General features: G+C 52.0%; 1 protein-coding gene across 1 annotated transcript in view; it reads left to right on the forward strand.

Annotated features, from left to right (window-relative positions):
• The first annotated feature begins 2,601 nt into the window (after nt 1-2,601).
• LOC133356681 (uncharacterized protein DDB_G0271670-like) overlaps nt 2,602-25,670 on the forward strand; it is a 191,717-nt gene continuing 168,648 nt past the window's right edge. The window contains exon 1 of the mRNA XM_061574320.1: nt 2,602-2,740. Within this exon, the coding sequence (XP_061430304.1) occupies nt 2,602-2,740 (139 nt within the window). The remainder of the gene's footprint in view (nt 2,741-25,670) is intronic.

A 25,670-nucleotide genomic window follows, 5' to 3' on the forward strand; every position in this document is an offset into this window, starting at 1 on the left:
ATCCGCCCACGCCCTGGGAGAAGGGGGTGGGGGGTCTGGTATCACCGTTTCAGTTGTTTTGGGGCTCTGCACGTAAATAAATGAAATACGCAAGAAGAAGAATTTCAGAGATGTTGCTATATTTTTCGAAGGGAGGGGTGGGTGGGGAGAGTGTGGGGGGTGGGGGGCAGTTGAACGTCGCTACGACGAAGCTTCGGCGAGCGGCGCTTTTGGAGGCATCGCAGCCAGACGTGGAGGTCCCAACCCTCGCTCCGTTCCCGTCCCACCACCACCGCCACCACCACCACCACCACCGCCACCACCACCGCCACCACCACCGCCACCACCACCACCGCCACCACCACCACCGCCACCACCACCACCGCCACCGCCACCACCACCACCGCCACCACCACCACCATCACCACCACCGCCACCACCACCACCGCCACCACCACCACCGCCACCACCGCCACCACCACCACCGCCACCGCCACCACCACCACCGCCACCGCCACCACCACCACCGCCACCGCCACCACCACCACCGCCACCACCACCACCACCACCACCGCCACCACCACCACCGCCACCGCCGAGTGCGTGTGACCTCCGGGGTCCCGTGACCTCGAATGGCAAAAGCGGAAATTTTCAGAGCGACGGGGGGGAAGGGGGTGTGGCAGAGGTCGCAAACGGGTTTTGATTCCTTACCCGTACCCGTACCCGGCCGCACCAGGGTCGCAAACGGATACCGTACCCGGCCGGGTACGGGTAGGGTACGGTTATCGGGTACCCGGTTGCGACCTCTGGGATGAAGCCATGTTGCAGGCGCGGGTGGGTTGATTCGAGGAACTTGAATTGTGAGAAGAGACAAGACGTTGTAAAATGAGTGACAAACAGTTACTCACCAGTGACTCACGGTCTACCCGTACCCGTACCCGGCCGGGTAGCCGGGTATCGGGTAGGGTACGGGTATCGGGTACCTGGTTGCGACCTCTGGGGTGTGGAGGGGGGGGGGGGGTCCAGGATCGTGACGTCCGTTGTGACGCGACCCAGCAAGGCAGACCCCACGGCTCCTAAAGCGCTGGCGGGAGGCTGCTCGACTCTTTGCGATTTCGATTCGGGAGTTCAGCGGTCACGGTGGAGGGGTTAGGGGTCGGGCGGAGGCCGGGACCGTAGTATGTTCCTTCTTAAGTAGCAGGGATCGATTGGAGCTCTCTGGCAATCGGCTCGGGTCGTGTGTGTTGTGTGTGTTGTGTGTGTTTGTGTGTGTGTTTGCCCGCGTGAGCGCGCACGCGAATACAACAACAACCGCCATTTGTGACTAAGTGGCGGTGACGTCTCCACGGGGCTTGTGCCAGGCTAGGTGCATTTTAAGGCCACGTGAAGTATCGAACGCCCGCTCGCAGGAGGTCACAGGACAGACCCAGGTGCCATGGGTCGACTGACTGAGATGACTGGCCGATGCACCCACCTGTGCCCCCTACTGTGCCAACTCGCTGTGTTTTATCCGCCCGGCGCTCCGCTCGTTGTTGTGAGGGTCGCTCCTCTGACCTCTTGTTGGATGGCGACTGCCTCCAACTTACAGTCGCAGTATCCTTCGCGAGCCTCCTCCATCGAGGCCGAACACACGCGCACACGCATGCACACACACAAGCACACACACACACGCGCACACACACACACGCACACACACACAGACACGCACACACGCACACACACACGCATACACACACGCACACACACACGCGCACACGCACACACACGCACCCACGCACACACAAACACACACAGACACACACACACGCGCACACACGCACACACACGCACGCTCGCACACACACGCACACACACACGCGCACACACGCAAGCACACACGCACGCATCGACACACACAAACACACACACACGCGCACACACGCACGCACACACGCACGCATCGACACAAACAAACACACACACACGCGCACACACACACACGCGAGCCATGCGAGGCAGTGAAATTCCACACTCCGACCACGAGGACACCTGGACCTCGTGGGTTGTACAAATGTAGAGCATCCGTACGATCGTGCGACGTGTAGGACGCGACGCGGAAATGCTTCATGACATGCACGCAGTCCGATGATTCAATAAAAAGGTACAACGGCGCAGCCCTGCAATTGCTAGCTCGTGCAACTGCTGTCAGAAGGGCTCCCGACACTACAGGGAGTTCTAGACAGCCCCCTCCACGTTGGCCAGACGTCTGGGAAGGCCCACACTTGACTCCAGGAAACACGCGACCTTGCCGATCGACCAACAGAAACACTCGCCCCCCCATCGCTTCAACTGCCGTGCCTGCCCACGTAAAGGTGGACATGAGATGGACGACCCCTGCGTTGCAAGCCCAGTGTTGCTTAACCGCTGCACCACAGGCAGACATCCCCGAATGGCTTCGCAGCGTCGCTACGTGCACCTCCGGAATGCATTACCGTGACGTAATGTCTACTACGGCTTCGGGGGCAGAGAGGAAGAGAGAGAGAGAGCGAGAGCGCATGGCGCAGGGGGGCGAACAGAGGAAGGGAAATAAACGCGAGTGGGGGGCGAGAGATGGGAAGGGAGGGAGGTCAGGCGGCAGCGAACATGTCTCAGCAGCTCAATAATTTTATAACCGCGGCGCAAAAAGGCTGGCCGGAGGTCGAGATGAAAGGGAGGCCGGGCGGCGAGGGACAGGAGAAGACTAACGAGGCCTTGGATGAGACAGGGTTCAATGGGGGCGAGCGTGGGAGGTGGGAGCGGGGGGGGATAGGGGGGCAGGGGGCAGAGTGGTTGTACGGGGGTCGTGACCTCTCCTCCACGCGCCGGCCTCGATAGCTGAACGAGAAGGTACGGCTCAACGAGTGACGCCGGTCCGTTCATGATTGAATCTCTGAGCAAATCACTTGGGATAATTCGCGTGTTTTCTCCCCCTCCTCCTCCTATCGCAATTCTTTTGAAGTGCGTTTTTTGTGTTTAGTTTGTATGGCCTTCCCCAACACCTCCGATTAGCACGGCTTGGCTACGTACGCGTGCGAACATACGAACAGCGTCATTCTAAGCATGCGTGGTCATCTGCGCACGCCTTGGCGCGCACTTTTCAGCTTTTGTTCCAAGTTATTTTATGCCGCATCCGCGCGTTCTGACCCGCGCGTTGCGACGTAGCAGCCGAATGTGCGCCGATTTCGCGGACGTTTTTAGAAACAAACCGTGGGGCGTGTGGGCAGTGATGCGTGGATGATATCTCGAGTCAAACGACGTGGAGATGAGAGGAAGGAGGGTGGATGGACGGGGGGGGGGTGGCGTGGAGGGGAGTGGAAGGAGATGCGAAACGAGGACACGGCCCATTAATCACCTAATGAACGTTGATAGCGTTCAGGTCGTACCTGTTGCGGTGGGGAAACGCGACGGGCGTCATGGCGTGTGATCTCCGCAATGTATATTTAGCAGCGAGGAAGTTGAACCAAAACGTCAATCTCCAACGTTCGCATGAACCCGTTAACCCGAGTTCGATTCCCCGGCCGTGGCCAATATTGGTGCTTCGTGATATCTGGAATGGTTCTGGGATAACTGGATTGATTGACCCAGCCTTAAGTGAGTAGGGTGTAAACATTCGCGCTGGAGAGACAAAGGCGGTCGGGCGTGGTGCTGGCCACACCACTCACTCGTCCGCCGGTGGGGCCTTCACACGTGCTCACAAACAGCACGTTCCCCAACAGCCTGCAAAGGCTTCATCGCAATCTTTGGCTTTGGTATGTATGCCCTGTGCGTCCGTGTGTATGGTCGCGTGTATATTAATTGTAGTAGGTTTTTTTACCCTTTAAACTGGTTGCAAAAACTGACACCTTTATACAAGGCATCATGTTTGCAATAACCACAACACAAGCAGTCAAAATGCAAACAAAAAGAAACAACTCTGATAGTGATAATGATATGCACTGTCCTTGAAGTTGATTGGTCCACACCCGAGATAGCTTTTCTTAGAGCCTAGTCTCCATTGGTGTTGGACCAGATGACGCCAAAAGGCGTACAACTCAAAAACAGCGCACTATCAGAGTATCGAGAGCTCGGGGTAAGCATTTACACTATGAGACCGCCTTTACCAGTGGCAAAATATAGTAGTAGGTTTTTACCCTTTAAACTGATACAAAAACTGACATGTTTTTGTTTGCATTTTGACTGCTTGTGTTGTGGTTATTGCAAACATGATGCCTTGTATAAAGGTGTCAGTTTTTGTACCAGTTTAAAGGGTAAAAACCTACTACAATATTTTGCCACTGGTAAAGGAGGTATCATAGTGTATATTTATTGTTGAGGAGTGACACAACAATGGGCCGTCGGCCCGGTCTCGCTAAACTCAGCGAGGTGGCAAAGTGGGTTGCATAAGTGATGCGTGTGCCAGTCATCTCACTCGGTACACCCATGGCACCTGGATCTGTCCCATGTCCATCTCGCCACCGGGGTGCCGCGGTGGCTATGAGATGTTAACTACCTCGCCTGGTATACAGGAGGTCGTGAGTTCGATCCCGACCCTGACGCCTGCTATACATTTGGAGTTTGCATGTTCTTCCCGTGGTCCCGTTGACTTTTTTCTCCAGATCCTCCGCTTTTTCCCTCGGCATTTAGAATCAACATCACGCGTTCAGTGTTTTTGGCTATTCATTTCCACGTGATAAGCCACTTCGTTCGGCTATCATTTGTGGCCAAGTCGCTTCTGAAAAAAGAGCTACATTGCTCAGTGAGCCTTACCTGTTCAAAAATATAAAATAGTTTACAGTTTTAGTTTAGTTCACCCTCCCATCGATGCCCCGGGTTCAACTTATTACGGAAGGGGACCAAACAAATACCTCATTACCCGCAGGCGCAAGCAGGTGGCCTCTAGCCGGAAGGCACTCGGAGCCAAACGTGTAATGAGACAGAAGAACGAGAGTCGCTTGTGTGTAAAAATTAAAATATTCGTATTTCTAGCAGCAACCATGGCTGGTGCTCACGCTCATGATTTCCCTGCCAGTCCGGGCGCTGAACGTTTCCAGTCGTCTCAGTTGGGACGTTCTAGCGGCTCGCGAAGCGGAAGGGTCAAGAGTTCACATCCTGGGTAGGCGATGACTCGGTTCCATCATCCCTCCAGGGTGGATAAAGGGAAAACCAGCTTGTGTGGAAGTCAACGATGGTTTGCCATGTTATAGGTAGACTCAGCCCTGCGATAGAAAGGGAGTCATTTCCACCACTGGCTACCCAATTTGCTGTACATGGGAGATGATCACCAATGACCCAATGATCAATTGAACAGCGGGGAAATTACCCTGACTTTGAGTCTCAATGCTGGCCAGCCCATGAAATTACTATTATCCAAAGGCAGAGTCTGCCTCTGATAAAAAAAAAAGGTAAGAGTGTGGGTGTTAGTGTATCTGCAGTTCGCCCGACTTGTTTTGCCCAGCTTTGAGAGTATGGGTGGTAGGGGGGGAGGGATGGAGCAGAGGTCACAACCGGGTACCCAATACCCGTACCCTACCCGATACCCGGCTACCCGTACCCGGCCGGGTACGGGTAGCCGTTTGCGACCCTGGTGCGGCCGGGTACGGGTACGGGTAGGCCGTGAGTCACTGGTGAGTAACCGTTTGTCACTCATTTCGGGTAGGGAACGGGTATCCGTACCCGGCCGGGTACGGGTACGGATACCCATTTGCGACCCTGGTGTGGCCGGGTACGGGTACGGGTAAGGAATCAAAACCCGTTTGCGACCTCTGGGATGGAGAGACCGGGGCTTGACGATGCCTGTTATGTACAGGGTGCTTCAAACAGACGTTACCCCTTCTGAGTGTTTGCAACATTATCACAATAAATGGGCCTCCGGGCTCTGGAGACCACCTGGAGATGATTCCAGGCCACGCGTTGACAATGTTGGCGAACAAGTGGAGACTCGTTGACATACTTATTTTTTTAATCAAGTTACAGTGTATTGTCCGTTCTTTTTTCCATTTAAAACGATAGTCCCATCCATATAAGTGTAAAAAAATATATAAGCACCCTCTATTTTATTACAATTGAGACTACATCAGATTCCGTCATGCGTAAAACACACACTTGGGGAAGCTTGTAGGGCTTTTTTTCTCTCTCTCATTTGTCATACTTGCGGGCTTGTGTGCTCCGTTTCAAACACTCGCTTTTATTCTGTTACGCGGTGGGGTTTTTCTTCTTCTTCCATCGAACAACCGCGTTCGTGGTGCCAGGCCCTCTGGTATCCACCGCGTGCCCATCTTCTCGCTTGCTCGGACATATTAACAAGAAACCAGCATCGATCGGGGGTTGGCGGGGGTGGTTGTGGGGGGGGGGCAAGCTAAAAGCCCCCGGACCTCGCAGTGATTGCTCTTGTTTCTCATAGCAGGCCCACGAGTCGCAATCGTCTGAAATTGATTTGACACGGTTATCACGCCAAATGAGAAAAGGAGACACACACACAAAGATCCACCCATCCCCCGTATAGCCCGAACAGACTGTGGGGGCAAGTGTCATTTGCGAGTAGCACAGCGGTCGGGAACCTATGGCTCGCGAGCCATATACATGCTCTTCTGGTGACGGCATATGGCTCCCAGACAAATTTGAGTTGAAAAAAAAAATAAAAATCAGTTTGGAACTGATTTTAAAATACATGTGATATTGCTTAATAATACTGTGTCGTTTTAAAGTAAACAGAAATTAGTTTTGAAGATAAATGTCACGGGTCACGCATGCACGAAGCTCAACCTCACCACGTCGTATGAACCAGACTACTACAAGGCCATCAGCAAAACCACGCAGCACCAGAAGTCGCATTAAAAGTAAGACATATTTAATTTATTATACGTTAAAAATACTATATGGCTCTCAATGCAATATATTTAGAAATATTTGGCTTTTATGGCTCTCCCAGTCAAAAAGGTTCCCGACCCCTGGAAGTAGCATCTATTAAGGGCGGGGACTACACACGAAGGGGTGGGTGACCAGCACCACGCCAGACCGCCTTTGTCTCCCCAGTGGCGATGTTTACTACACACCGCACCAGGTACTCATTTTGAGGCTGAGTCGACCTAGGGGAGGCCCAGGACCGGTTCATATATTCGTCACCGGCGTTGACCGTGACAGAGTATCGAACCCGTTGTTACTGGGTTCGTAGTGCAGCGCGCTAACCGCTCCACCACCACTCCCCACAACAAAGACAAAGATCCTCCAGATAGCCTGAACAGACTGTAGGGGCAAGTGCTGTTAGGGAGGAACTTTGAAGGCTGGGACGGTACACGAGGGGGGGGGGGGGTGACCAGCACCACGCCCGACCGCCTTCGTCTCCCCAGTGTTTACTATACACTGCGCCAGGTACTCATTTGAAGCTGAGTCGACCTAGGGGAGGCCCAGAACCGGTTCAGATAATCGTCACTGGCGTTGGCCGTGAGCGGGAATCGAACTCGGCTCGCCAGGTTCATAGCGCAGCGTAGCGCTAACCGCTCCCCACTCCCCACAACACACACACACGCACGCCGGAACACATTTACCGAGCGCCACAATTGCCTGGCAAATCGCTTAAACTTTCCACTTCCAAGGCAGCAGCAGTTGCAAAAAAAAATGTTACCAAACAAACAGGCCTTTCATGTCAAGGGCTTCGCCAAAGAACTAAACACGCGGCGCTCGGATGGGTCTGTAAATTCACTTTTAAATAAACAACCAACGGCTTCGAGAATACTGACGAGGCTAAAGCGGTGGGGATGGGTGGTGGATTGTCTCCGCCAGCGGTTGGGACTGCGACCAACGAGGCTGAGATGCCCGCGACGCTCCTCCAGGTGGTACGGACACAAACGATGAACGTGTATTGTGAATGTTGTGAAATTTACATCGGAAATGAAGTTAGGCAAACTACCCTGATTAAACTACCCTAAGCCTCGATTTAAAGCTTATATTTCGATTTAAAGCTTTCGTGACTGCAGGGATTCATCTTCGTGGTTCTTTCGGTAAAGTCACGTAGAAGGGAAGTAATAAAATAATAAAAATAAAACATAATAAAATAATATGTTATGTGACTTTACCAAAAGAACCAAGAAGATAAATTAAACCCTAAGCCTAACATCTAAATAACCCCTCCACCCGTGAAAAAAAAAAACATTATAGCTTCTTAAAGAAAATTCTGGTAATATGAATAATGTTATATTCGTGGTATTTAGAGACAGAGAGAGAGAGAAAAGTGAAAACGTTTTGTCACCAGGAGTTGGGGGTTCCGCTGAAATGTTTGCGTCGGCTGAACGGTCCGCGGGCCAAATCAAGTTTGCCAAACTGCGCTGTCGGGGCAACGCGCAGGGCACATTTTGCATCTTTCGCGCGGCGCCAAATTTGTGCGCGTGGACAACCCAGAGGGGGAGGGGGGGGTCCCTGGCGTTTGGGGAAATGTTCGTCTCAAAGGACCTCACCGGCTCGATCGCCCGCGGCGTCTCCTTGCGCCGCCTCGCTGAGGGTCCAGCAACACGGAGAGAAACACCGTGGTTCATCGGAGGCGCGCAGGAAGGACTGCAAACACGCCCAGTGGGTACTTTTATTATTTACGCAGTAGTGGGGGGAAGGGAGGGAGGGAGGTGAGGGAGGGAGGGAGGAAGCACTCCCTCACACACTCTGCTATGAGATTGCCGCGTGACAGGTCAAGCCAACGAATACATTTAAGCTTCGGGAGCAGGGAACCTATCCAAGTAAAGTGAAGATATGAAATACTCTTAGTTCTTTCGGTAAAGTCACGTAGGTAAAAAAATGAAATTTAAATTAATAAAAAATAAAATAATAAAAATCACGACGTTTCGGAGGCAACACAAGTCTCCGTCATCAGGTGGGACCGTCACAGCCAGATTTGCTGTACCGTCACAGCCAGATTTGATACAGAGTATGAATCCTTGCAGTCACGAAAGCTTCAAATCTAGAATGAAGATATGAACTTCAGTGTGATGTGATTGCGCGTGTGTGCGCAAGTGAAGAGAGCGCCTGTTAGCGCACGACACTCGCGGCTTAACGGCGGTCGGCTGAGACCCGCACTCGAACCGAGGCCTTTGATTTGCTGCCGAGTCAACCTCTCCCAACCAGGGGTTGAACTCGCAACCATTTCAGTCGCGAGCCGCTCGCTCCGCCGCTGAGCGGCCAGGCTAGCGGCCGGTAACCCCTCAATGCGCAATTCAGCAATGCCAGTGGGGACTGGTTCTCTTCCAATCTCAGAACCCCAGCGTCCCAAAATCAATTGCTTTTCGTAATTACTCACCCCTCCGTTTACGCTCACAATTAACATCGGGAGGCGCCTCTCCGCGCGTCGCAATTACCAAAGGGCGCGGGCAGTCGAGCACCCGCCACACCCTGGAGCGCCCGTGCGACCCCACGCGCCACGTGCGATCACGACCGACCGAACGAACGACCGACGGGGCGCGCGAAAGTTCCCCCCGTTTACCCCCCCGTGCCCCCCCCCCCGTATGACCCCCCACCCCCGGTTGTCACTCGGTGACCCGGGTCAACCCCCCCCTTCACCCCACCACAAGAGAGACATTCGGGAGGGGTCTCAACGGGTTTCTCAGCCGGTTAAATAAAGTCGATCGATCGATCAATAAATCAATGGTTCGCGCGGAAGGAGCGATGATTTAGGAGTCCGCGAAATCCACAGCGTTGCACCGTGATGTTTTAAATCGGCAGCGTGTGACCGACGGCCACCACCGCCACCACCGCCGCCACCACCACCACCGCCACCACCGCCACCGCCACCACCACCACCGCCACAACCGCCACCGCCACAACCACCACCGCCACCACCACCACCGCCACAACCGCCACCACCACCACCGCCGCCACAACCACCACCGCCACCACCGCCACCACCACCACCGCCACCACCGCCACCACCACCACCACCACCACCACCGCCACCACCGCCACCACAACCACCACCGCCACCACCGCCACCACCACCACCACCGCCACCACCGCCACTACCGCCACCACCGCCACCACCGCCACCACCGCCACTACCGCCAACGGCCTCTTCATGAGCGACCCGGGCCACGAGCTTGCCCAGCCACACGGCAGGGGCCGGCACAGACACGCAAGGGGCCCCCCATCCACGGCACCACCAGCACCACCCCCCAACTCCACCCCTGTCACGACAAGCAACACTCCTTTGCGTGCCCGGAGATTCGCGACGTCCCACAATTCACTCCGTCCAACAATTCACTCCATCTCAAAACCTCACCACCACCACTACCACCCACGCCATCACACCCTCACCACCACCCACGCCATCACACCCTCACCACCACCCACGCCATCACACCCTCACCACCACCCACACCATCACACCCTCACCACCACCCACACCATCACACCCTCACCACCACCCACGCCATCACACCCTCACCACCACCCACACCATCACACCCTCACCACCACACCATCACACCCTCACCACCACCCACGCGATCACACCCTCACCACCACCCACACCATCACACCCTCACCACCACCCACGCCATCACACCCTCACCACCACCCACACCATCACACCCTCACCACCACCCACGCCATCACACCCTCACCACCACCCACACCATCACACCCTCACCACCACCCACACCATCACACCCTCACCACCACCCACGCGATCACACCCTCACCACCACCCACGCCATCACACCCTCACCACCACCCACACCATCACACCCTCACCACCACCCACACGATCACACCCTCACCACCACCCACACGATCACACCCTCACCACCACCCACACCATCACACCCTCACCACCACCCACACGATCACACCCTCACCACCACCCACACCATCACACCCTCACCACCACCCACACGATCACACCCTCACCACCACCCACACCATCACACCCTCACCACCACCCACACGATCACACCCTCACCACCACCCACACGATCACACCCTCACCACCACCCACGCCATCACACCCTCACCACCACCCACACGATCACACCCTCACCACCACCCACGCCATCACACCCTCACCACCACCCACGCCATCACACCCTCTCCACCACCCACGCCATCACACCCTCACCACCACCCACGCCATCACACCCTCTCCACCACCCACGCCATCACACCCTCACCACCACCCACGCCATCACACCCTCACCACCACCCACGCCATCACACCCTCACCACCACCCACGCGATCACACCCTCTCCACCACCCACGCCATCACACCCTCATCACCACCCACACGATCACACCCTCACCACCACCCACGCCATCACACCCTCACCACCACCCACGCCATCACACCCTCTCCACCACCCACGCCATCACACCCTCACCACCACCCACGCCATCACACCCTCACCACCACCCACGCCATCACACCCTCTCCACCACCCACGCCATCACACCCTCACCACCACCCACGCCATCACACCCTCACCACCACCCACGCCATCACACCCTCTCCACCACCCACGCCATCACACCCTCACCACCACCCACGCCATCACACCCTCACCACCACCCACGCCATCACACCCTCACCACCACCCACACGATCACACCCTCACCACCCACGCCATCACACCCTCACCACCACCCACGCCATCACACCCTCACCACCACCCACGCCATCACACCTTCACCACCACCCACACGATCACACCCTTATCACCACCCACGCCATCACACCCTCACCACCACCCACGCGATCACACCTTCACCACCACACCATCACACCCTCACCACCACCCACGTCCATCACACCCTCACCACCACCCACGCCATCACACCCTCATCAACGACCCGCGTCCTCACTTCCCTGACCCCACACGCTGCTCATCACTTCCCAGCACAGACTCGCTGCCCTCCCTCAGGTATTGTTATCTGCAGACCCCACCGAACGCTTCCCACGATGCACGTTGTACCGATAATTGCCACGATGCGGTCAGATCAATCGTCAATTCTTTTTTAGGAGGCCGTTCGTCTGTCATCTCTTGCACGGTGAAAATTGAATCACCCGGCGAGTCGGCAACGATTTCATGAAAATCTCTCGTAAAAGCTGCGCCGGAACATTAACCCTTCGCTCTGCCGCTCGGCATTTAAAATATAGTTGTCCCTGTTAACATTAACACTTTACGCTGAGAACATTAACCCTCCACTCAGCTGTTCCATCAACACATCACAGATCCCATCTCACATTGAGGACTTTAACCCTCCGCTCCGCTGTTCCATCAACACAACACAGACCCGTCTCACTCTGAGGACTTTAACCCTTCACTCCGCTGTTCCATCAACACAGCACAGATCCAGTCTCACACTGAGGACATTAACCCTTCACTTCGTTGTTCCATCAACACAACACAGATCCAGTCTCACACTGAGGACTTTAACCCTCCACTCCGCTGTTCCATCAACACAACACAGACCCGTCTCACTCTGAGGACTTTAACCCTTCACTCCGCTGTTCCATCAACACAACACAGACCCAGTCTCACTCTGAGGACTTTAACCATCAACTCCGCTGTTCCATCAACACAACACAGATCTAGTCTCACACTGAGGACTTTAACCCTCCACTCTGCTGTTCCATCAACACCACACAGATCTAGTCTCACACTGAGGACATTAACCCTCCACTCTGCTGTTCCATCAACACAACACAGACCCAGTCTCACTCTGAGAACTTTAACCCTCCACTCTGCTGTTCCATCAACACAACACAGACCCAGTCTCACTCTGAGGACATTAACCCTCCACTCAGCTGTTCCATCAACACACCACAGACCCAGTCTCACACTGAGATCATTAACCCTCCACTCCGCTGTTCCATCAACACAACACAGATCCAGTCTCACTCTGAGGACATTAACCCTCCACTCCGCTGTTCTATCAACACAACACAGATCCAGTCTCACTCTGAGAACATTAACCCTTCACTCCACTGTTCCATCAACACAACACAGATCCAGTCTCACACTGAGGACTTTAACCCTCCACTCCGCTGTTCCATCAACACGACACAGACCAGTCTCATTCTGAGAACATTAACCCTTCACTATGCTGTTCCATCAACACAACACAGACCCAGTCTCACTCTGAAGACTTTAACCCTCCACTCTGCTGTTCCATCAACACAACACATATCCAGTCTCACACTGAGGACATTAACCCTCCACTCTGCTGTTCCATCAACACAACACAGATCCAGTCTCACACTGAGGACTTTAACCCTCCACTTCGCTGTTCCATCAACACAACACAGATCCAGTCTCACACTGAGGACATTAACCCTTCACTCCGCTGTTCCATCAACATAACAAAGACCCAGTCTCACACTGAGAACATTAACCCTCCACTCAGCTGTTCCATCAACACAACACAGACCCAGTCTCACTCTGAGGACATTAAGCCTCCACTCCGCTGTTCCATCAACACAACACAGACCCGTCTCACTCTGAGGACTTTAACCCTCCACTCCGCTGTTCTATCAACACAACACAGATCCAGTCTCACTCTGAGGACTTTAACCCTCCACTCCGCTGTTCCAGCAACACAACACAGACCCAGTCTCACTCTGAGGACATTAACCCTCCACTCCGCTGTTCCATCAACACAACACAGATACAGTCTCACTCTGAGGACTTTAACCCTCCACTCCGCTGTTCCATCAACACCACACAGACACAGTCTCACACTGAGATCATTAACCCTCCACTCCGCTGTTCCATCAACACAACACAGACCCAGCCTCACTCTGAGGGCATTAACCCTTCACTCTGCTGAGAAACTCACCCCCCTCCCATTATTTCAACTGAAGGGCCAATTTAAGGTGGAAATTAACCGGCGCGGGCTCTCGATTGCACGTCCAGTTGCTGAACCCATTGACATTGTTGGATCGACAGAGGCTGCGCCGGTGGGGGTGGTGGGGCTGATAAACTCACCCTTCACCCCCACCCCCACCCCCTCACCCCACCTCCCCTCCACGTGTTTCAACTGCAGTGTCCACGTGAGATAGAAATGGACCGTCCAGACCTCTGGATTGCAAGTCCAGTGTTGCTAACCATTGCACAGCTGGGGCAGCCATCATCCGCATTGCTTTCACATCGTCGCTGCGTGAACCTTGCTGAAATATTTTACTGTGATGCAATGTCTACGACGAGAGAGGAGAGGGAGACGAGACGCACAGAGCGGAGGTGTGGATGGGTTGGGTTCAAGAAACGTGCCCCGCCTTGTTTCGACTGCGACCTGTGGATCGCAAGTTCAGCGAGACAGTGAAAAGTAATATTTTTTTAAAGAAAATTAAACACGCTTCTATTAAATGTACTAGTAATGGCAGAACTCCATGACTTCAGGAAGTGGCCCGAAGCTTGCCATAACGTAAGGGACCGTGGCCAATTAGACCCAAGCCGAAACATAACATATACAAAATTATGTTTACATATTTGTATTTTATTTTTTATGATACAATATGGTTTTGTCATCGGTATGACATAAGTATACCAAGTTTGCAGTCGATACCACATTGGGAAGTGGGTTAAAATTAAGTTACAAGATTTGAAAATACGACAACAACAACAGACAGAGTGAGTTAAATGAAAGCGTGTAAAAAGACAAAGATTCCACCCCCCGTGTAGTCTTAACCGACTCTTGGGGCAAGTGCTATTAGCGAGCACCTGTGAAGGCCGGAACGACACACGACGGCGTGGGTCACCAGCACCACGCCTGTACGCCTTTGTCTCCCAAGGTGGTGATGTTTACACACCGCACCATCTACAGCTCTCATCTGAGGCTGAGTCGACCTAGGGGAGAGCCCCAACAACCCGATCAAATATTCGTCACTGGCGTTGACCATGAGCGGGAATCGAACTCGTGTCGCTGCCGCAGTGAGATAAGAATGCATCCCGTGTCGCAATAAACATCTTAAACTTAATTCTACATTTGAAGCTTTCGTGACTGCAAGGATTCATATTCTTAGGTTTTTTCGGTAAAGTTACGTAGGTAAAAATTTTAAATTAAAATTCATAAAAATAAAATAAAAAATAAAATAAAAATCACGACGTTTCGGAGGCAACACAAGCATCCGTCTTCAGGTGGAACCGTCACAGCACGATTGCTGTATCAAGTAAATGAGAGATTACAAGAGATACCACTCCGTATATATACTGGTTGAGGGTGGGAGGAGCCAAGGTAGGCCCTGGATTTTTATTATTGTTGTGAGGTTCGGTGCGGCTGAAGCACGCTGTTAGGTATGCGCCTTTGTTGTGTAGACTGGTTAAAAAGAGTTGTTAAGGTGAGGCTGATGTAAAGGTGCGTGATAATGGGACTGAGCCTTTTGTTATGTAGAGGTGGTGCGGCTGAAACCGCTGCCAGGAATGAGTCTTTGTTGTGTAAACTGGTTAAAAAGAGTTGTTAAGGTGAGGCTGATGTAAAGGTGCGTATAAATGGGACTGAGCCTTTTGTTATGTAGAGGTGGTGCGGCTGAAACCGCTGCCAGGAATGAGTCTTTGTTGTGTAAACTGGTTAAAAAGAGTTGTTAAGGTGAGGCTGATGTAAAGGTGCGTGATAATGGGACTGAGCCTTTTGTTATGTAGAGGTGGTGCGGCTGAAACCGCTGCCAGGAATGAGTCTTTGTTGTGTAAACTGGTTAAAAAGAGTTGTTAAGGTGAGGCTGTTGTAAAGGTGCGTGTAAATGGGACGAGACTTTTATTATGTAAAGGTGGTGAGGCTGAAACCGCTGCCAGGAATGAGCCTTTGTTGTGTAAACTGGTTGAAAAGAGTTGTTAAGGTGCGGCTGATGTAAAGGTGCGTGTAAATGGGACTGAGCCTTTTGTTATGTAGAGGTGGTGAGGCTGAAACCGCTGCCAGGAATGAGTATTTGTTGTGTGACTGGTTGAACATCTTAAACATATCAGGAACTCGAGGCAGAGTAGCCAAGATGACGTTAAAGCACATCGGTAATTTTACTCCAGCAGTATGAAATGCAATTAAATTAATTTTATTTTATAAAAGTCGTTAATCGTTAAGCCGACTTCAGTATTTTCTTGCCATGGTTGTCCCACCTAATGAAGTTCACCTGTGTTGCGATCGAAACGTCGTGATTTGTTTAATTTTATTTTATTTCCACCTACGTGACTTCACCGAAAGAACCAAAGAGTATGGATTCCTGCAGTCACGAAAGCTTCAAATCGAGTTGCTCGATTAGTTATTGAGTTAAATGCAAATTACATTTGTATTCATTTCAATTGATATTGAAATGAACATTTACGACGACGCATTTGACCATTGTCAATCCACTGCTGGATTAAAGCCTCCCCCGTGCCCTGTTCGGCTGAGCGTTGCGGGTTTGGCGCAGTGGGGAGGAGAGCTAGCCCAGGAAGTGGTTAGCATCTCATCCGCCCCCACCCAAGGCGCCCGTAATCAGAGAATCAAGTGGACGTATCGAACCGGGGACCCGTGTGTGACGCTTGTGGAATCGTGAGCATGAGAAAGAAAAGAAAAAACCGCAGCCTTTATAAAAAAAAAATAAACTCACATCATTAGCGCAATAATAAATAACCACGGACAGCCGACCTCCCAATACAAACATAACATTCAAGTCCATCAAGCGATGGCCAGGGGGTGGGTTGGGGCGGTGTGTGGGGAGATACCGCTCCAGTGTTTCACTGCGGCGTTTGTTTAGAACAGGTAACGCATTCTTGCGGAGGGAGCTGGTAGGAACGTTGGGTTGCTCGGTCAATGGCCAGGGTCAACGGCGGCGTGGTGTATTCCGCAAATATGCCCGACTGTGAGGGCGGGCACAAGCCGGCGTGAGTAGGTTAAACGTTGAGTTTTATAAGGGCACCACGGGGTGAGCAGCCCCTCCCCACCCAGCCCCTCCCCGCCCTCCCCTCCCCACCCAGCCCCTCCCCACCCAGCCCCTCCCCACCCAGCCCCTCCCCACCCAGCCCCACCCTCCCCACCCAGCCCAACCCCTCCCACCCCCCACCCAGCCCCACCTTACCAGTCCAGCCCCTCCCCACTCTCCCCACCCAGCCCCTCCCCACCCTCCCCATCCAGACCCTCCCCTCCCTCCCCACCCAGCCCCTCCCTCCCCACCCAGCCCCTCCCTGCACGACGGACAGACGGACACAATAATCCCCTGTGGGCTGGTGTAACCAGGAGGTTCCTGCCAGTAAAAACTGTAACCATGCAATGACTTGCTCACGTTACTGCCGGCAGAAGGTTCGTGTGTCCACTCCCACTCCCACCCACCAAATACAAAGACCACCCCACCCCCCGTATAGCCTCAACAGACTGTTGGGGCAAGTGCTGTTAGCGAGCACCTATTTAGGCTGGCACGGCACACGAGTGGGTGGGTGGCCAGCACCACGCCCGGCCACTTTTTTTCTCCCTTAGTGGCGACGTTTACACGCCGAACTAGCTACTCGTTTGAGGCTGAGTCGACGTAGAGGAGGCCCAGGACCCGTTCTGACAATCGTCACCGGTGTCGATTGTCTGAACTCTGCGCCCCCCCCTACCCCCTCTCAACACAAAGCGGGAACTCTAGCCTGGAGAAAAATCTCTAGCGATTCCCTCCAGAGGACATTTGGCCTCCTCTTCCACGCCGAACAGACGGCTTCTTCGTTCGAGCGTTTGTAGTACAAGAAAGGAGGATGTGACCAGCTACATCAGTGATCGGGAACCTTTTTGACTGGGAGAGCCATAAAAGCCAAATATTTCTAAATATATTTCATTGAGAGCCATATAGTATTTTTAACGTATAATAAATTAAATATGTCTTACTTTTAATGCGACTTCTGGTGCTGCATGGTTTTGCTGATGGCCTTGTAGTCTGGTTCGTACGTGGTGAGGTTGAGCTTCATGCAGGCGTGACCCGTGAAATGTATCTTCAAAACTAATTTCTGTTTACTTTCAAATGACACAGTATTATTAAACAATATCACAAGTATTTTAAAATCAGTTCCAAACTGATTTTTTTAAATTATTTTTTTCAACTCAAAATTGTCTGGGAGCCCATATGCCGTCACTGGAAGAGCCATATATGGCTCGCGAGCCATAGGTTCCCGACCTCTGAGCTACATGATGTAATGGCAGTTAAACAAATGCTTGCTGCTTCACGGCGTGGTGCGAGAGAGAGAGTCATGATGTGAACCCGTGGCGTTGGGCGTTTCTGCAATGTTTACACACGTCAATTTGTTGTTGTTTTGCAACAGCAGAGAGGACTAAACATCACAGTTTTGCTATCGCACGGCACACAACATGCATCGGGACTGTTGATTTGTAATAACAGTAATCATATTTGTCCTCTCAGTATTTTCCCTTCCCATGCCGCCCCGGTCTTCTCTCACTCTCTCTCTCTCCTTCACTCATTCTTGTCCTGAACCATCATCTCCTCGTCCACTCCATCACCTCTCTCTCTCTCTCAGCCCGCCTCTCGGTATCTGCCCCTGGTGCTTCACTGCTCACCGCATTTCTTCTTCTGATGTGGATTTCCTTTTTTTCTCACGGCGTATGTCGCCCTAGCCACCTTTCAGCGTATCTGAGATGGGCACTGCTAACTCCTTAACCCTAACTCCTAAACCTAACCGACATGCACTCCTAGCCACATGAATGGACTTCCTTTGAGTGTATCTGAGATGGGAACCGCTAACTCCCAAGCCTAACCCCTAACCCTTTACTGACATGTCCCCGTAGCCACCTCAGTTGACTTCCTCTCAGCGTGTTTGAGATGGGAACCTACCCCAACCCTTAACCTTCAACCCTAAGCCCTAACCCTGACTCCTAACCCTAACATGTCCCTATAGCCACCTGAGATGACTTCCTTTCAGCGTGCCCAAGATGGGCACAGCTAACCCCAAAACCTGAACTCTAACCCTAACTCGTAACCCTAACCGACGTGTCCCACCCACTGCCCACCAGAATGGACTTCGTCTGATCTTGTCCGAGATGGACACCCCTCTTACCTTCTTCCTTGTCTCTGTATTTAGTAATAACGAAAAATAACGATGGTGTCAATTATATGGCGGTCAGGAGGGCCTCAGGGCATTTTTTTTCAGGAGGGCTCTGCAATCTTGATTTGAAGCTTTCGTGACTGCAGGCATCCATACTCTATGCTTCTTTCGGTGAAGTCACGTGGGTAGAAAAAATAATGGATCACGACGTTTCGATCGCAACGCAAGCAATTGTCATCAGAAGCTTGTGTTGTGATCGAAACGTCGTAATATACTATTATTCGAAAGCTTCAAATCTAAAATTATTATTTTCTACCTACATGACTTTACCGACAGAAACCAGAAAGAGCTCTGCACTTAAATATTTGACGGACAAACTTAACGGGTGGTTTCCGCTTGATGTGGAGAGGAAACGGGAGTGCCCGAATCAAGCCACACAAGCTCCACACAGATGGATTCAATGGTTTTCACTCAATCTCGTGTGTGGACCAAATCTATCTCTGGACCACATCCATTGCCGTTCTTCCGGGCACCGGACAGCCCTCGTGTGTACAAGTGGCCCTGGGCCCAGTGCAGATTTTCCAGAACTCGTCCGCTGCCACCACTAACAATGCCATTCCACGTTCCTATGGCAAGTGCCGTTGAATGCACGGGACCAATATTTGAGACTTTTTGCAAAGTAGTGATTATTTCATTGCTCATGATAATTGATTACGATGATGATGATGTCATCATAACAGGTGAGAGACGTCTCTATCACTCAAATGAGCAAATGTAACTAAGTATAAGGTGCATAATAACCGACAACAAAGATCGGTGAAAATATGTTTTTTGTTGGGTAAAATCGTACAACAACAACAATAAGTGTGTAATTACGTTGCACAAACAATTCTCGGGCACGCGATGAACAACAGCAATGTTTTTAATTACATTGGAGAGAGAAAAATAAATTAATAAGGACAAAAATAAACGAGATATCGTTGGTGGACTAATTTAATTTCGACGTCTGCTCCAGACAGACTCGGGACCCGGAGCAGTCTCACGGATTGCACTGAGAGCAACAGCGAACGGAATTAATTCTCGGACGAGATAAAACCGCGCGCTTCCCCATCGTTAGTCTATTAATTCGTGGAATTAATAAAGTATGGATCCGAACGGTTTTTGTATCTCTCCTCTACGTTCGTATTGCGCGCGCGAATATTCACCAAGCCCGTAGACGCCACCCACAGCAACGTTGTGCAGGCAAGGTAGAGGTTCAGCCCTGCAATCTCCTGGCTCACGGCACTGCTGACGGATGGGGGCCTCCTCTCCGCTCGCGAGGATGCTCTAAAGAGCTCAGTGGGGCTTACATTGAAATTTTAAATAAGTATAACCCGTAAAAACAAAGTTTTTCACTATAAATCCTTTATATGCGTGGCGGCTAGAGTCCTCTCGTCCTCTGGCTTGAGATGGCTGCCACATATGGGTCAGATGATTGCATTGCACCATTAAGCAATTGGTAATTAAATATAATATTTTTGTCCTAAAAAGTGTAAAATTTTGGAGAAAAAATTTCACGAACATTAATTGTCACGCATAACGAGTCTGTGTGCAAAATGTCAGCTCGATTGGATCAGGGGAAGTGGTTTAAAAAACGACCGAAAGATTTGCATGGTCCTAAGCAAGCAAGCGAACTTAATATAAAGGATTTAAAAAGAGCCTCTCTGGCCTACTCTTCCACTCTGCCCCCCCAGATGCCTTGGAAGAGGTGGGAGGCGACAATCTTTACCCCACAGTGGGGCGGACAGAGGCGATGAACGCGGGACGTTGCTTCCGATATGGGGCCGTCCATAAATGACGTCACGCGATTTTGGACGGTTTTTGACACCCCCCCCCCCCCTTTGTCACATGACGTCACAAAAAGTCAGACCCCCCCCCCCTCAAATATGACGTCACAAAGCTCTGCCCCCCCCCCCCAAAAAAATGCTTCAAATCGCTTTAAACTATTGTCGCTGCACTCTGATGTTGTAGGAGAAAACATTTATTAAAAAGTCTATTTAATTAAGCAGAACGTGTTGTCTATATTTAAAACCCTCCCTCCTCGTCACACATCGTCACAAATGTCTGACGCCCCCCCCCCCCCCCAGGTGCGTGACGTCATTTATGGACGGCCCCTATTAGGAAGCCAACGAGCAATGCGCTTTTAAATGAAGGTTGAAAACTCATTTATTTAGAAGTGGTTTTTGTGTGTTTAGTTTGTTACCTGCCTCCCCGAGCATCTCCGATTGGCACGGGTTGGCTACGTACGGTGCGAAAGAAGTCCAACATACGGTGACATCCACACCTCGTCACCACGAGGCGTCGAGTGGAACAAACATAAACCCCCAACACCACCACACACCACAACCACCACCCACTACCACCCACCACCACACACCACACACCACCACCACACACCACAACCATCACCACCACCCATCACCACCACCCACCACCATCACCACCACCACCCACCCACCACCACCACCAACACCACCAACACCACCCACCACCACCCACCACCACCCACCACACACCACCACCACCCACCAACACCAACACCACCACCACCCACTACCCACCACCCACCCACCACCACCCACCACTACCCACCACCCACCACCACTACCCACCACCCACCACCACCACCCACCACCACTACCCACCACCACCCACCACCCATCACCACCACCCACCACCACCCACCACCAACACCAACACCACCCACCACCCACCACCACCCACCACCACCACTCACCCACCACCACCACCCACCACCACAACCCACCACCACTACCCACCACCCACCACCACCATCTTATGGAGTGGGGGGTGGTGGTGAAGATCACATTGATTATATTGCCGTTGTTGTTGTTGTTGATATGGATGGCATAGCTCAGAAAACAAACATCGCGAATAGCATCGCGAATGGCATCGCCACGGTTTAAAAAAAAACAACGTGAATCATCTCCGCTGACATCGCCCCCCCCCTCCTACGCCTCCCGCTACAAACAGCACCTTGCACCCCCCCCCCCCCCACAAACTCCTCCACCCCCCCCCCCCCCCATTTAGAGTTGCTAATTAACTCCGACTAATTAAAGCGACTGCAAGACAGCAGCGTTGGCCTGCGCGGGGTGATGCCGTGTCCCGTGCAAAGGGGTGGGGGGTGGGGGGGTTGGGGGGTGGGGGCGGAGGGTGTGGGGGGTGTGGGGAGGTGGGGGCGGGGGGTGTGGGGGGGCGGGGGATGGGGGATGGGGAGGTGGGGGCGGGGAGTGTGGGGGTGAGGAATGCGGTCTCGAGGCGGAGTCACTTTTAAGTACGAGAAATCCACGTTTTCATGTTCTATGGTTCATTCGGTAAAGCGTCACGTAGATAGAAAAATAATAACAATAGTAACAATAAAATAATACAAATAAAGTGAATACAAAATATATTAAAAACATATCACGACGTTTCGATCGCGACACAAGCAATCGCCATCAGGAGATGATGATCAGGAGATGATGATCATGAGATGATGATCAAGAGATGATGACGATTTCTTGCGTTGCGATCGAATCGTCGTAATATTTTTGTATGATTATTTTGTATTCACTTTATTTTTATGATTTTATTGTTATTATTTTTTCCATCTACGTGACTTTACCGACAGAACCACAGAATATCAAATCCTGCAGTCACGAAAGTTTAAAGTCAACATAAATCCACGTTGTTTATTATTGTACTACGTGAATAAATCCACATTGCATTGTATTCTATGTGAATCCACATTGCATTGTATGACAAACCCACATTGTATTATTTTGCTTTCAAGGCAGCATTGCATTGTGAAATATATATAAATCCATAAGCATAGTGTTGACTCAGAGACTCACACAGAGACCATGACTAACAGCCTCCCTTTCTCAAAATAAATCCGCCCACTGTTTTTTTTTTTGTCCAACGTCTTGAGAAGCAGTCGCATTTTTACGCTAACATAAACCCAACTTGTATTGGTATAGCACAGTGCGCTAACCACTGTGCCACCACTCTCTATCCATTTCGTACCCGTCCTGGTTTTTTTTATCCAGGTTTTCTGGGGAGCTGCGGTGGCGAGATGTTAACTACCTCGCCTGGTATACAGGAGGTTCGTGGGTTCGACACCGATCGTGATGCCTCCATATTCGGAGTTTGCATGTTATCCCCGTGGTCGAGTGTATTTTTCACCTCCACGTTTAGAAAATGTGCGTTTCGCGCATTTGCCTGCTGCTATAAATTTCAAAGCCAGTTCGTTGAGCTGTCATTTGTGGCAAGGTCACTTCTCACAAAGAGCTTAATACATGGCCCAGTGGTCCTGACCTGGTAAAATAAAATAAAAAAGTTTTAGTCTAACCCTCATCGATGAGTGGTGGCAAGGCGAAGCGGTCGGGCACGTGCCAGTTCCTGCCCTGTGGGCAACCCTGGTCAATACTGCGAGTGTATTACCCATAATTAAAAGCGAGCTATTGCGTGCAGAGCGTCATGGTTCAAAATGTTCCACACTGTAATTGAAAATGAAATGTGCAAATTACCTCATTGGCCAAAGGCACGCAGCAACAGTGAACACTCCTTGCCGACTACAACCGCAGCGCCTTGGTGAGGGCTTTGCGCTCTGAGAATGGCACGCAGATACAAAATGTACTCGCGATTTAATTTGATAGCAACGGAATCGGCCAAACATCTCCGACGTCATAGCCGGACGCTCCTAAAACTACCAGAGAAACGACCCGTTCCAAATCGTTCATTGCGTGCGGATCTCTCTCTCAAATCCGCTGCTGGTGGTGCCGCTGTTGAAGCGGTAAACGGCTTCATTAATTTCGATTTAAAGCTTTCGTGACTGCAGGGATTCATCTTCTTGATTCTTCCGATAAAGTCACGTAGAATGGAAGTAATAAAATAATAAAAATAAAACATAATAAAATAAAATAATTCTCACGACGTTTCGGCTACAACGCAAGCAGCCGTCTTCATGTGAAGAAACGTCGTGAGAATTATTTTATTTTATTATGTTTTATTTTTATTAGCATCGTTATCATTGTTGTTTGTTAATGATATCGTCGTCACATTGCCATGCCCGGCACTGCTTTTCCAGAGTCTCTCTGAGCATTGGGAAAGGTCAAACTCGCGACGACCTACAACTTGATCCACACACTCATCGCGCGTGCGCCGTGCAATTGCGTGCGCCGTGAATGCCAATTCTAGCGTGCCCCTGAAGGATTCCAGCCCAGGTTACGAGTTCTGACTTTCGACGTCGTCTGCAATCGTTTGGAGATATTTTACTGTACGCTTGTTTTTGCCGAGGAAACTCTCGCCGAGTCTCAAGACTTTATTTTTTATTTTCAGGAGGATCCTGCCCCAAGGTTTATTTTTGTTTGTTTGTTTGTTGCAGTAAGGTGGCGATGTTTGCTGTCGCGGTTGCTGATGTGTGTGATCCCAATCGATCAGCGGTAAGTGGAGCGATCAGCGCACTGAGCCGACAACCCGGCGCGCCTCCCGAGTTCGATTCCCGCTCACGGCCAACACCAGTGGCGATTATACGAACCGGTCCTGGGCCTGCCCTAGGTCGACTCAGTCTCAAATGAGTACCAAGTGCGTTGTATAAACATAGCCACTGGGGGAGACAAAGGCGGTCGGGCGTGGTGCTGCCTTCATGGGTGCCGGATAACGACACTTGCCCTAACAGACTGTTCAAGCTATGATCCCAATTGAATGATTGTGAACTGCAATTTTGAACGTTAGGATGTATTGGCCCGATACCGGTTAGACTGCGTTTTTTTTTTGCTATTAGAGGAAATCGGAGAACCCGGAAGAAACCCGTGTCAAAGAGGGGGAGAAAGACATACAACCCCCCACACAGAGACGCACCCGAGTCGGGAATTGAACCCAGGATCCTTAATGCTGCCAGGCACAAGAGTGAACAACTTCGCTACCCTGCTGCCCATATATATGTGTGTGTATATATATATATTTATTTAATACATTCCTTGCGGAGGGAGTTGATAGGAACGTTGGGTTGCTCTGTCAATGGCCAGGGTCAACGGCGGTGTGGTGTATTCTGCAAATATGGCCGACTGTGAGGGCGGGCACAAGCCGGCGGGAGTAGGTTAAACGTTGAGTTTTATAAGGGCACCACGGGGTGACCAGCCCCTCCCCACCTAGCCCCACCCCTCCCACCCCCCACCCAGCCCCACCCTCCCCCTCCCCACCCAGCCCCTTCCCCCCCTCCCCTCCCCACCCAGCCCCACCCTCCCCACCCAGCCCCTCCCCAACCTCCCCTCCCCACCCAGCCCCTCCGTCCCCACCCAGCCCCTCCCCACCCTCCCCTCCCCACATAGCCCCACCCCTCCCAACCCTCACCCAGCCCCACTCTCCCCACCCAGCCCCTCCTCACCTTCCCCACCCAGCCCCTCCCCACCCTCCCCACCCAGCCCCTCTCCACCCTCCCCTCCGCTCCCCACCCAGCCCCACCCTCCCCACCCAGCCCCTCCCCACCCTCCCCTCCCCACCCAGCCCCTCCCTCCCCACCCAACCCCTCCCTGCACGACGGACGGACACAATAATCCCCTGTGGGCTGGTGTAACCTGGCGGTTCCTACCAGTAAAACCCCCGTGATGCTGCAAAGGTTAGCGCACCGGACTTGCAATCAAGAGGTGGACGGTTTGACCTCCAGACACGGCCGTTAAGATCTT

Source organism: Lethenteron reissneri, chromosome 55 (assembly GCF_015708825.2).
Source record: "Lethenteron reissneri isolate LAM-NWPU_2019-01 chromosome 55, ASM1570882v1, whole genome shotgun sequence".
Lineage (NCBI taxonomy): Eukaryota > Metazoa > Chordata > Hyperoartia > Petromyzontiformes > Petromyzontidae > Lethenteron > Lethenteron reissneri.